Source organism: Rhipicephalus microplus, chromosome 5, assembly GCF_043290135.1.
Source record: "Rhipicephalus microplus isolate Deutch F79 chromosome 5, USDA_Rmic, whole genome shotgun sequence".
Classification (NCBI taxonomy): Eukaryota; Metazoa; Arthropoda; class Arachnida; order Ixodida; family Ixodidae; genus Rhipicephalus; species Rhipicephalus microplus.
In genome coordinates this window covers 148,353,280-148,366,273 of record NC_134704.1, presented here as the reverse complement: position 1 = coordinate 148,366,273, position 12,994 = coordinate 148,353,280, and the positions used below count along the sequence as shown (strand labels likewise).

Genomic DNA, 12,994 nt, shown 5'->3' with positions numbered 1-12,994 from the left:
GCTCATGGAAACCCAACCAATATAAGGGTGCGCACAGCTAATACTTTTTCTAGAGGCGAACAACCTGAGAGCAGGCTACGCGGATCATTGAAGCTCACTGATCTTTTCCCGCTCGACAGCAGTGCGGTTGACTTCCGCATGGTGTAATGCTTTGTCAGGAAGTTTGCAGAAAGTTACCGCTAAGGACAGTCGTTCATTCTCTCTCTCTCTCTACATGACCTCATGTTCCCCATCTTTTTCGTGCAGAGAGTTCACTGGCCCTGGGCTCGGCTGGGCCCACATCTGCCGACCAAATGTGACTCCACAATGGAAAAGCGTAAGTTTCGTTTCTGTCTTTCATTTTTTTTTCTTGCTCCTTCGCCGGCCGATGTGCGCAGTCTCACAAAATGGAGGAGCGAGTTTATTGCGTGGCGAATGTTCTGACTCCGACAGACTTCAGGAGTTTACGTGCATGGTTTTGGAGAATTTGTCGATTAGTTGCGTCAGGCAAAAAAAAAAGCCTTGAAAAAGGCTTGAGCTTCAATTTGAGTGGGCACGAGAGCAGTGGTCTCTGCACAGCTCTAAGCCGCTATTTCTTCACCATGCAGGCCTTCTTTGCGAACATCCTGCCGTGGTTATCAATTTGCTCTGCTGGCTTGGCGCATGTAGGTGCGCCGCTACCGACAACGAACCTCGTCAGCGTAGCCGATCAACACATGCCGAGCTCTGACGCCCCTTGGGTGCTCTTTGAGTATCCACCAGCCCCATCGACGACAGCAGCAATCGCCACCGACAGTTTTAAGAAGCAACACCTGGACACCGCCTTCAGTGGGCACGAGAGCAGTGGTCTCTGCACAGCTCTAAGCCGCTATTTCTTCACCATGCAGGCCTTCTTTGCGAACATCCTGCCGTGGTTATCAATTTGCTCTGCTGGCTTGGCGCATGTAGGTGCGCCGCTACCGACAACGAACCTCGTCAGCGTAGCCGATCAACACATGCCGAGCTCTGACGCCCCTTGGGTGCTCTTTGAGTATCCACCAGCCCCATCGACGACAGCAGCAATCGCCACCGACAGTTTTAAGAAGCAACACCTGGACACCGCCTTCAGTGGGCACGAGAGCAGTGGTCTCTGCACAGCTCTAAGCCGCTATTTCTTCACCATGCAGGTGTGTACTCCTTTACTACACGCTAAAAAATCTGACAACCGCTGTCTACTGCTGTTCCCGTGCCCACGGGTGTTGTGCGAGACTCTGTGTGAATGTTTTTCAATGGCTCACACCTTGCTTTGTTCCGGCGACATTGAGACTAACCCTGGACCCAATACCCGTGCCACAACACAACAAGAATTTCATGAGTTACCCGAAAACCCTGCCGAACAAATGAATGTCTTATTCCATATGTTGAAAGACGTGCACTCGCGTTCGTTACAGAGCTCACAGTGTCAGTCTGAGCTTGCTATTGATGTAAAAGCAATTAAAGCCGGACAAAAAAACATTCACGTTGAAATTACTGGTATCCGGAAGCGGCTTGACGAATTGGAAGAAAAATCGATCAAACTGGATACTATGACTGAAGAATTAGCAAGTGTGCAAAAAGCCGTAGAAGAACTAACCGACAAGAATAACCACGTGCAATCTAGACTAACCGAGCTAGAGGACAGGTCCAGAAGGGACAATTTAATCTTTCATGGTGTTCCAGACTCTAGAGAAACGTGGCAAGAAACCGAGGCGAAATTGACGAATTCTATTTCTGCTATTCTTGACAGTTTTTCCAGCGAGTCATTTCAAAGGGTGCACCGTTTGGGTAACCCTTCACCCACTAAGTGCCGCCCCATCGTCGCCAAGTTCACTGACTTCAAAACGAAAGAGAAAGTGCTGTCACTGCGCAATCAACTAAAAGATAAGAATATCTCAGTAAGCGAAGATTTCTCTGTGGCAACGAGGCAGGCACGTAAAAAACTTATTGACTTTGGGAAAGCTCAGGCCGGTTCTTCACCACTTAAGCTGCGTTACAACAAGTTACTACTAAATAACAAATGTTACATGTATTTTCCCGAGTGCGACAAAGTTCTAGAGGTGAAAAAACGTACCAATTATGTCAATAATGCGAGAGCTTCTTCTTCTGTGAACACGACTACATAGGGTTGCGCGAGGGGAGGTGACCACAAATCAAATCTTCAGGTATCTGTCATTTTTTCTAACGTTAGAAGTGTACTAAATAAATATAATTCTTTATCATCAGCTATTGATACATGTAGCGCAAAAATAGTTGCATTGACTGAAACTTGGCTCCATGCGCATGTCCGCGATCAAGAAATCTTTGATGACGCAACCAATTTTCACATGTACCGTTGTGATCGGACAGTGCGCAGGGGAGGCGGCGTTCTTCTGGCAGTCTCAAAAGACACTCCTTCTTCCTGTATTCATATTAACACTGAACTAGAGCTAGTCTGGGCTATAGTAACCATTGGACACCATAAGATAATATTAGGTGTATGCTATCGTTCTCCCTCTTCACCTTCAACATTTGTCGATGAACTTCACGACGCAATTAATATAGTTTGCACACGATTTCCATCACATCCCCTGTTTCTCCTCGGAGATTTTAACTTTCCTAGTATAATGTGGAACGCATACGCACCCTACTCTTTACCGTCTTCGCCGCAACCAAATGAATTCATTAACCTATGTTCAACGTTTTCCCTGACGCAAGTAGTGGCCTTACCGACTAGGGCAACTACTAACAGTGCTAGCATTCTTGATCTGATACTAACAAACCGACCAGACTTTGTTACCGCTATAACCTACGCACCAGGTATCAGTGACCATTCTTTACTTTCATTTTCATTTAATGCACCCTGTCCTAATAGAGATAAAAAAAAGAAAAAGATACGGGACTATAAAAAAGCCAACTTTGACAAGATAAACAGTGAACTAGCAACTTTTCTAGACATATTTCTAAGCAGTTTTGATACCCGTTCAGTGCAGTGTAACTGGGATATGTTTGCAGATGAAGTTGAACAACTAACCAATAAGTATATCCCTTGCCGTACTATCACAACTAACGCACGTGCGCCATGGTACAACGCGTACATCAAACGCTTATCTAACCGAAAGAAACGTTTTTATCGTGCAGCAAGATGTTTACCCACTAACCACCCACGCTGGGCTGCCTACAAATCTGCATCATCCATCTACATATCTGCACTAAAATCCGCTAAAGACAACTTCCTCACTCAAGTCCTGCCGTCTATGTTACAAACAAATGCAAAAAAATTCTGGCGAGTTATTAACCCCCTATCTGACAATCATATTTCCTTGATCGATTCATCCGGTAACGAAATTAGTGAAGCCCTTTGCGCTTCTGTTCTCAACGATTCTTTTATCCAAAACTTCTCCGTAGATAGCCATAATGATTTACCTAGCGCAACCTTGCACAATTATTCACCCATGTCATCCGTAATTATCGAAACTCTTGGAGTTGTACGTCTCATTGAATCACTTAAGAACGATTCATCTCCTGGTTATGATGGTATTAACACAAAATTTTTAAAAAATACTAGCGCTTATAGTTCCATTATAGTTACTAAAATTTTTCAACAGTCACTAGATACTTCTACTATTCCTAGTCAATGGAAAATCGGAAAAGTCGTTCCACTCCATAAATCTGGTAATAAACACTCTTCGAATAATTATCGTCCCATTTCTTTAACCAGTATTTGTTGTAAAATGCTCGAGCATATAATATTTACAAACATAGTCAATTTTTTAGAATCAAATTCATTTTTCACGTCAGCACAACATGGCTTCCGTAAAACATATTCATGTGAAACACAGCTAATATCATTCACTCATCACTTACATCAGATCCTTGATAAATCATCCCATGCTGACTGTATTTTTTTAGATTTTTCAAAAGCTTTTGACAAGGTTTGCCATAGACTTCTACTTTACAAACTACACCAACTAAACCTTGACGGTAACCTACTAATGTGGATTGAATGCTTTCTCACTAACAGATCACAATTCGTTACTGCCAACTGTCATAATTCTCCTTTTCGCGAAGTTCATTCTGGCGTTCCGCAAGGGTCCGTCTTAGGTCCCTTGTTGTTTCTCATTTATATTAATGACCTGTCATCAGTTGTATCATCAAAAATTCATCTATTTGCTGACGACTGTGTTATTTTTCGAGAAATTACTACCGATAATGACATTAATATATTGCAGTCTGACCTTAACGCTATATCTAACTGGTGTGATAAATGGCTAATGGACCTAAACATTAAAAAGTGTAAAATCATGCGTGTATCAAGAAGTTGCACTACTTCACCTATTTACTATCTTAATAACATTCCTTTGGATTCTGTTAACTCTTATAAGTATCTTGGAGTTCACATAACAACTAACCTCAACTGGACAACTCATATTGAATACATCATTATCAATGCTAACCGCATGCTTGGCTATTTACGACGTAACTTTTTTAACGCTCCACATGGTTTAAAACTGCTACTTTATAAAACACTAATACGCTCTAAACTAGAATATGCTACAACCGTGTGGGACCCTACCTATAATAACCTGGTAACTTCCCTTGAACTTGTTCAGAATAACTCCGTTCGTTTTATATTGTCCAATTATAACAGAACCGCTAGCATTTCAACCATGAAAACTTCACTTGCACTTCCTTCCTTAGCATCTCGCAGAAAAGTCTCCCGTCTAACTCTATTTCACAAGATCTACCATCATCCCATCTTGCATGCCCAACTACTACTTCGCCCACAGCACATTTCCCACCGCATTGACCACCATCACAAAGTAGGCATCCCTTCATGCAACACAAAAACTTTTTTCAATTCTTTTTTGCCTCGCACATCAAAGGAGTGGAACAGACTTCCCGGTGACATTGTTGCTATTACTGATAACAATTTGTTCCGTGATGCTTTAGCTAACATTGTGTAATAAGTTCTTTTTTTTGTGTTTTGTTGCAACAGCTAACATTGTATATTTAGGCTTGTTGTTGTATTACCTAACATGTATTATTATACAGCATATTAACAAACATTGTGCTCTTCCAAATTTATTTGTACGATTTAACCGTATTCACTGCTTTTTTTGTTAAATTCAATATTTTATTGTAAATAACCCACCCCCCTCTGTAATGCCATTTGGCCCTGAGGGTAAAATAAATAAATAAATAAATAAATAAATAAATTTAAAGAGTACAATGCGACAGCGTAATCAGACCCACTTTCTTAATGACTAGCCTGGATTCGGTTCGCGGTGCATACAACAACCGTCTGTTAAGGAAACGAGTGATTGTGCGCGTATTAACATTGGCCGTTCCGGTTTAATCCTAGAAATTTTACTGCACGTATACAGTTGTTACAAACCCACTACGCCATAATTCTTTTTCGAGTCAGCGAAGGGCCTACACAACGCGTCCAAAATGCGAAACGTGAACCTATAACACTGCTCCCACTTTATTGATGCTTTTGGAGCTGGTGAAGGTTAAATTTATCTGACGGCATTGTAATGGCTAGGCCTTTAACAAATCCACTCATCGTGCCATTTTCATGTTCTGACGCCTGGCGAATTCCTTCGGGTATGGCACGCAATGCTACACGCGTGCCATAGCCATAGGAGATGTCTTTTACTGCATGACATTCGTAGGCATGGTGTTTCGTTCCGACGCAGTTTCAAAAAAGATCGCGGCTCTGTGGTAGAACAACTCCTTAATTTTTCTGTCACTGACAAGATGTTTTTTTTTTCGCTGATAACCTATAAGACACCGACACCAGAACTTCCACGAAACCGAAGCTATTTAACGCAATTATGTTGAAAACAAAGTTCCTCCTATAGACAACGTGTGCGGCACGCAGAAAGAGGACGTTCTACGTGGCGATCGGAAACATTCAGCGCTGAGTCATTGCTGCTTGCCCATGCTCGCGATGGTTCGAGACAATATTCGAGAGATCGATCTCACGCTAACGGTAGTTCTGTCAGCCTAACTGCCAGCCGGCTCAGAAATAATGTACAGCGCTTCAGAAACTGCGAGGTGCACTCAACCATTTTGCAGCATATGCGATGAAAACTGCTCATGTTTAAGTATTATGGCGCGAAATCCACCCGTGCCTCATCAAAACAGGGAAGTGACCGTCGGCGTCGGCACCACCTCGAGTAATGCAAACGAAGATATACATCTCATCACGTGATGAGCAAACCTTGTAGTCATCACGACTTCATAGGGACGTAACATTAACTGGCGTGGTGTGATGACGCCATGACATACTTGCTTAGACTTTGGCTGATACCGGTGGGGGCCAGGGGGGTATATAGGAAGCACACAATGCATCCATTCTTAGACTATATGCTGTAATGTCACTATAGATGCAGAAAGCCCTCGGATAGGGGGGGGGGGGTATCATTATAATCAATGGCGAAGAACAAGAAAAAAAAACTCGATGGCTCTCAACTTCAGGTCGTCTTACGAATGCACAAGGCATCATTACGTTTTAAACTGATTTATTTCTGCAAATTGTATGGATATATTATAGTTGATTAACAAAATTGAGCAACACTTGGAGTGTTCTTACAGCAGAATTGGAATGGGTGAGGTTTGTGGTTTCGTAGACAGAAATTTGTTATTATCATGAAGAGAGACGCGTTCAATGACCAGCTAAAGCACTGAAGACACATCATCAACAAGAGGAGCTGAAACGTGTGACGCCGTGCGTTGTCCTCCTAATGTTGAGTTAACCAGCGTGGCGAGCAGTGGATTTCGACCAATTTCTGCGATAAATACTCTCTATATGAACGTTGCAGCAAAGGTGTTGTGGTCGAGGAGCGACAACTATATAGAACGGCTACAGCGAGAAACAGAAACAGAAAAACAACAAAAAATATTTAAGGAGAAATAATGTTAAAGTACATGGAGAAGAAACGGCTCGGAACGGAGTGAAACAAATAAACTTGAAAAAAAAAAGGTCGCGAAACAGACGCAGCAAAAAACAGGGGAAAAAAAAGCAAGCACAGTAATGTGTACGCGAGAGTATCGTAAGCGTTAGTATAGAGAAACAGATGAGAGGTCTAGCCAATTTATGGCAAGCTAGATTCTCACCAGGCAAAATGTGGCTACCCCTTTAGGGCGTACTATAGTGCAAGCTCTTCTAACTTTAAAGGGGCCCTGCAACGCTTTTTGAGAATGGTCACAAAACGCTGCCGATTGGTAGTAGAGGCTTCCGAAAAAACGCGAGCCAAATGTTACAGCGCAGCACGCGGCCTGGAGTTCGCAAGAAATGATCAAAGTCAGCTAAATATTACTTTTTTTTTCTCTTGACAAATCACGAAATATGCCCAAAAATCTCACTTCTATGATCCATCTTAAACCATTGGCTAATTTGAACATGGCGCACTCGCTCGTCACATAAATCGCCGCTAGAGGCAGTCACTTTTCCACGCGTGTACGCACGATCACACTGAAAAAGCCGCTTATTCGATGAAAAAAAAAGCAAAAAGTGCTCAAGGTCACAAGGCACGCGTGACGTTTTTTTTTTTTTTTGTTTGCCCCTCCCATCCCTCCCTGCTTAGCTTCCAGTGCTTTCGTCTGAATGAGAGAAGAGAGAATGCGATTGCAGCGTGTGACAAATTTTTGTAACTCCGCTCGTATTGCACGGATTCTTAAAATTTTTGCCGTGTTGAACTTGTGAGGCAATACGCTTTTCCAGTGTATTAATTCCATGCTTACTCAAAAAAAGTGTTTCAGGGCCCCTTTAAAAGCGATGTGGTTTAAGTTGCAGGTAGCTTGTTCTCAGTCTAAGAAGAAAACTATCTTCCCTTACAAAAATTTTTGTTGAGTGTCTGCTGAATGCCTGTATACAATTCTCAACAGAACAACCAGAAATCCTGATTAAATTGTGATGAGTTTTTTTGATGAGTGCTTGATGAGTTTCTGCATGTATTTGACCACCGCGTTTCTGATTACTTCTTGGTTACTGCATTTGTGGTGCGTTCTTGATTACTGCGCTTCTGTTGCGTTCTTGGTTACTGCGCTTCTGGTGCGTTCTTGGTTACTGCGCTTCTGGTGTGTTCTTGATTACTGAGCCTCCTGTGCATTCTTAATTACTCTATTTCTGCTGAATCTATGAGGTGTTTCATTAAGTCACAATTCTGACAATATCATGCTGAATATGTGACAACTTTGTGTCAACTTGCTTCTTTGCAAAATTTTTCCTCGGATCAGAAATTTCACCCGAGATCATAACAGCTAGGGCCGCAAGACGGTACAGTTAAAGTTGGCTGGTAGTTATGCCATCCACTGCCTCTGCTGTGTACCCACAAATGTATGTAGGACTAGCATTTGCATGGATGACAGCAAGCAGGATGCAGTGTATTCAGCAAATATTCCTTTAATAAATTGTACATACAAAGTGTGCGCAGCACATCACCTCAGCTCTCGCGCCAACATCGATGACAAGCTATTTTTCAGCTGCAGTGTAGAAGTTACAAACTTGCTGCATGTGTAGCCTGCAAAAAATGTGAAAAGGTTGACAGTTTAAAAAAAAATAACTCCACAGCAGTAAATATTTGACATTGATTATCTAAATGGCAAATATTGTGCAGAATGGACCACTTTATGACTGTTCAAGCTGAACCAGGAGGCACTGCCCTACATGAATGGTGGCACATACATGCACCGTAAAACCTACAATAGTGTAAATCACAGTTAAAAACAAAAATGCAATTTGTTTTTAACCGGGATTTACAATATTGTAGGTCGTCATAGTTTTCATGGTTTAACCATGAAAAAAATTAATGTGCACAGAAGCAATCTTTTCATAAAGAGACTTAAAATATTTTATACCTAATTACTGCCTGCATTGCAGGACACCGTTCATAAATGGAATACCTAGCTGCACATCTTAGCGATCATGAGAACACACTGAACAAGGTGGAAAAAAAAAGGGAATGTCACAAGAGCCAATGTTGCGACACATGGACTTGACTTGCCTTCCATCAGATCAACTTGTTGAAACACTACCTGTTCCAGATAGCAAAATTTCAACACTTGGGACAATTCGTTAAGTGCAACAAATGATAACGTAACTAGTCATTTTTACTAACTTATTTATTCACTACCATCTTGCAGCAGGTGACTTATCGAAGCTTGCCAGCCTGAACGAGGCTTTTCCCCCAAACTCGAGAATAGCACCCTTTTTATCCCTAACAAGGGTGAGTTGGGATTATTGATGATGCAACAGCTAGTCAAATCTTGCATTTAGTAAGCGCTTTCGTGACCCACAAAACTTTCAGCCTGACATTTGCAATTTTGCCATCCTTTACAGAAGGTGTTATTACAACATGCCATCAGCAAAAATAATTCATACAGTGAATGTTATGCTAACAGAAGTCATGGCAATAGTGATTTGAACTAAGAAACAGATAAAAAATGGTAGAGCCACATTTTGCTTTCAGCCCCGCATACACACAACATCAAGACACAAATATGAAATCTGAAACAAGAATATGAGAAAAAAATCTACATGGCATCATTAGTAACTCACCAATCACTGCGTTGACCCTGACTGGGTCCAGTGCCTCCTTTACTTCGGCATTCTTATTGGCGTTGCTGCCCTTGCCGAAGAGTGATTTGCCACGCATCTCCTCCAGAGTAAAAACACCCCGGAGAAGATGCCTGGCGAACTTTGTAGGCCCATTGCAGTGAGAATGGAGGCGCTCCAGGAGCGTTTTCTCAACCAAAACGCCTCCACCGATGTTAACCTGCATACCACAGAAAGCATGCGTTGAGCAAAAGAGCAGTTCCTTTCCACATAGCAAAGAACAACTATGACGTTTCAATTTTAACATCTGGGGTAAACAATTTTCGGCCGCTGTTTCTTTTTTTTTTTTTCAGCTGCTGTTTGAAACCACCACCTCAATATCGAAACAGAAACTGTCTTTTTTAAGGTGGTGGTATTAAAGATGTAATGATGTATTTCTAGGCACCATGATACTCTTTTCAGAGTTCTCGACACAAGCGCTTTTATCAATAACGCCTATGTGCTCTCTCCATTATTCTTACAGTGAAGGCGTTCATACTCTCAGTAACTTGTATTTTGTCGTGGAAAGCTCATGTTAATACGCGCCCAAGGAATCGGGCGAGCCGAGTACAGCGTGTGCGAGGAATAAATCAGAACTCTCCTCAGTGAAGTACAACACGGGAAACACAAGAAAAATAGAGAAAGAGAGAGAGAGAGAGAGATTTGAAAAAAGTAGTAAAAAGAAAGCGGTAGAAAGAGGGGAAAAGTAAGGAAATAAACGCAATAAAAACGTACAAGGACAGAAAGACAGAGAAAGACAGCTTAAATCAGAAAAATATAGAAAGAAACGGATACGAAAAAGAAAGGGAAAGCATGCATAGCAAGAGAGATACCGAAAAAAAGCGATAGAAAGAGGAAGTGTTATATAGACAGCGAAAGAGAAACTGAATAAATAGAGGAAAACTTGAAAAAGAGTTACAAAGAGAAGTAAATTGATAGAGACAGAAATAAACAAATACAGATACAAGGAAGGGATACCAAAATAGCTAGAAAGAAAGAGAAAGCAAAGAGTAACGGGGAAGCCCCCTCAGCTGCGCACTTCATAGTGACTGGCACCACTACTGCGAAGCCTGAATGACCTTTTTGTTGTCCCCTTTAAACAAAAAAAAAAAAAGAAAGTAAACGAGCCTATTGCTTTCCTGATAGTCTCCCTCAGTGAAAGCTGAATGTGCAGAAGTTATGCACAAGCACCGTGCCGTTGTTGTACATTAGTAAATCCATATACAGGAGCACGGTAGCAGCCGTCCCAACTGGCAGCTCCTCTATTTGTATTGACTGGGGTTTGTAGCTAAACGAGCAAGCGCACAGTGCCGATTCCCCACGGTGGGAGGGACGCGAAGGGAGTGTAGGGAAAGGAGGGCAGACACGCGGGGGTTGGCTGGCCTTGGACGCTGGCTTGAGCCCACCCTCGTTTACGGGAGTGTCCGGCGCTCGCTTGCTGACTTCCCGACGCGCCGCCCTTCGCTGCAACGACGTCCACCTGCCGAGGGCGGGAAGTCAACGGGGGCGTGGCTCCCGTTCTGCGCACGTCGACACTGCAGGGGCCACCCAATCGGTTAGCCTGTGGCACTCGTACGCGTTCATTTCTAAGAAAAGCGGACGCCGTGATGTCTGTGACATTTATTAGCTGACTTTCTTATCTTCCCGGTGAGTGAGCCACAACAGAACATGGCGAGCCGGATAATTACAGCAAAAATATAGCATGCGCTCCTTCGCTGCCTGGCCTCCTATGAGAATATAAATTTTTCGAAGCCATGTCTTCCGGCTTAACCCTCGTTCTCGCGAACGCTCCTTGACTTGAACTTGACTTTCCGTGACCTTCAATGCAACACAAACTCGTTTCGAGCGTGCTGTCTTTATTTACGCGTTACCAAGCCAGTACAAAATTCAACATATTGCCAGTAACGACAGAGGAAGTAAGAAAAGCCCTAGAAGGAATGCAAAGAGGCAACACCGCTGGTGTGGGTAAGGTAACAATGGACCTACTGAAAGAGAGCGAAGAAAACGTGTTTGAAATTTTAGCCACCTTATATACGAAGTGCCTCTTGACAAGAAGGGTACCGTAATCTTGCAGGAACGCCAACATCATCTTAATCCGTACGAAAAGAGACGTCTGAGACTCGAGAAATTACACGCCGATCAGCTTACTCACCGTTCTCTACAAACTATTTACAAAACTAATACCTAACAGAATTAACGCGATATTAAAGTTCAATCTACCAAAGCACCAAACAGGATTTCCTACAGTAAACAATAATGATACTATCAATAAGGTAATATAAAAATGAATGCGCTGAATATATATATATATATATATATATATATATATATATATATATATATATATATATATATATATATATATATATATATATATATATATATATATATATGTATGTATGTTGTGGGCATTTGTTACTTGCATCGTCCTCATCCCTGCATGATCACAATCGCCATCATCCGCTTGTCTCTTTGTCCTCATTGCCACTCTGGGTCATCATCATCGTCATCGTCTGTGTACTGGCTCTGACCGTTCGTTTTGCGAGGTCTTTCCTCAATTAAACGCTGTCGCAACCAAGACTACCAAGACATCATATGCGGTGGAGGTGCTGGGTACTGGCAGATATGCATGAAGACGATAAGCAGAAAACGGCGTTTGCAACCCCCGACGGGCTATGTGAATTCAACGTGATGCCTTTCGGGCTCTGCAACGCACCCGCGACTTTTGAGCGCATGATAGATACCGTGCTGCGCGGTCTGAAATGGAAAAGTTGCCTGTGCTACCTGGACGACATTATTATCTTTTCGTCAACGTTTCCTGAGCACCTAGAACGACTGGATCAAGTTCTGATGTGCCTTGCCGGCGCCGGGCTTCAAATAAACACTAAGAAATGCTCTTTCGCTAGCAAATCTATCAAGGTCTTAGGACATGTCGTTAGCAAAGATGGCATCCGGCCCGACCCTGACAAGATTTCTGCAGTCCTTCACTTTCCGCGTCCCGAAAAACCAAAGGAGCTTCGCAGTTTCCTTGGCCTCGCCTCCTATTTTCGCCGGTTTATCCAGCACTTCGCTTCTATTGCTGCTCCATTACACCAACTACTCGCTTCGAACGTCCCCTTTCTCTGGTCTCAAGAATGTCAAACGGCATTCGAGCTGTTGAAGCGGGCACTCACGTCTGAACCTCTGCTCTGCCACTTTGACGAAGCCGCACCAACTATCCTCCATACCGACGCTAGCGGCCTTGGTATAGGAGCCGTTCTTCTACAACGCGACAAGTCTTCCCCAGAGAAAGTTGTTGCATATGCCAGTCGCGTACTCACCCCTGCTGAAAAGAACTACACTATAACTGAGCAAGAGGGTTTAGCTGTGGTTTGGTCGGTCCAGAAGATCCGTCCCTATCTCCACGGCCGTCACTTC

General features: G+C 42.9%; 2 protein-coding genes across 3 annotated transcripts in view; one reads left to right on the top strand and one right to left on the bottom strand.

Annotated features, from left to right (window-relative positions):
- Positions 1-249: 249 nt before the first annotated feature.
- dsf (nuclear receptor dissatisfaction) overlaps positions 250-12,994 on the top strand; it is a 69,505-nt gene continuing 56,760 nt past the window's right edge. For both annotated transcript variants that reach the window (XM_075896027.1, XM_075896026.1), the window contains exon 1: positions 250-316. In XM_075896027.1, coding sequence (XP_075752142.1) covers positions 307-316 — 10 coding nt within the window. In that variant the 5' untranslated portion in view covers positions 250-306. The remainder of the gene's footprint in view (positions 317-12,994) is intronic.
- Positions 8,400-9,769, bottom strand: LOC142817409 (uncharacterized). The gene is made up of 2 exons (XM_075894433.1): positions 9,542-9,769; positions 8,400-8,504 (listed from the first exon to the last, which is right to left on the bottom strand). The coding sequence occupies exons 1-2, from the start codon at positions 9,762-9,764 to the stop codon at positions 8,422-8,424; spliced, it is 306 nt and encodes a 101-aa protein (XP_075750548.1). The 5' UTR covers positions 9,765-9,769; the 3' UTR covers positions 8,400-8,421.

What these genes read in the sequence shown, in the direction of transcription:
- LOC142817409 (XM_075894433.1), bottom strand. Translation starts at nt 9,764, where the DNA reads ATGCAGGTTAACATCGGTGGAGGCGTTTTGGTTGAGAAAACGCTCCTG. An exon ending in CAGGGTCAACGCAGTGATTG is followed by an intron (nt 8,505 to 9,541) that starts GTGAGTTACTAA and finishes CATTTTTTGCAG; the next exon opens with GCTACACATGCAGCAAGTTT.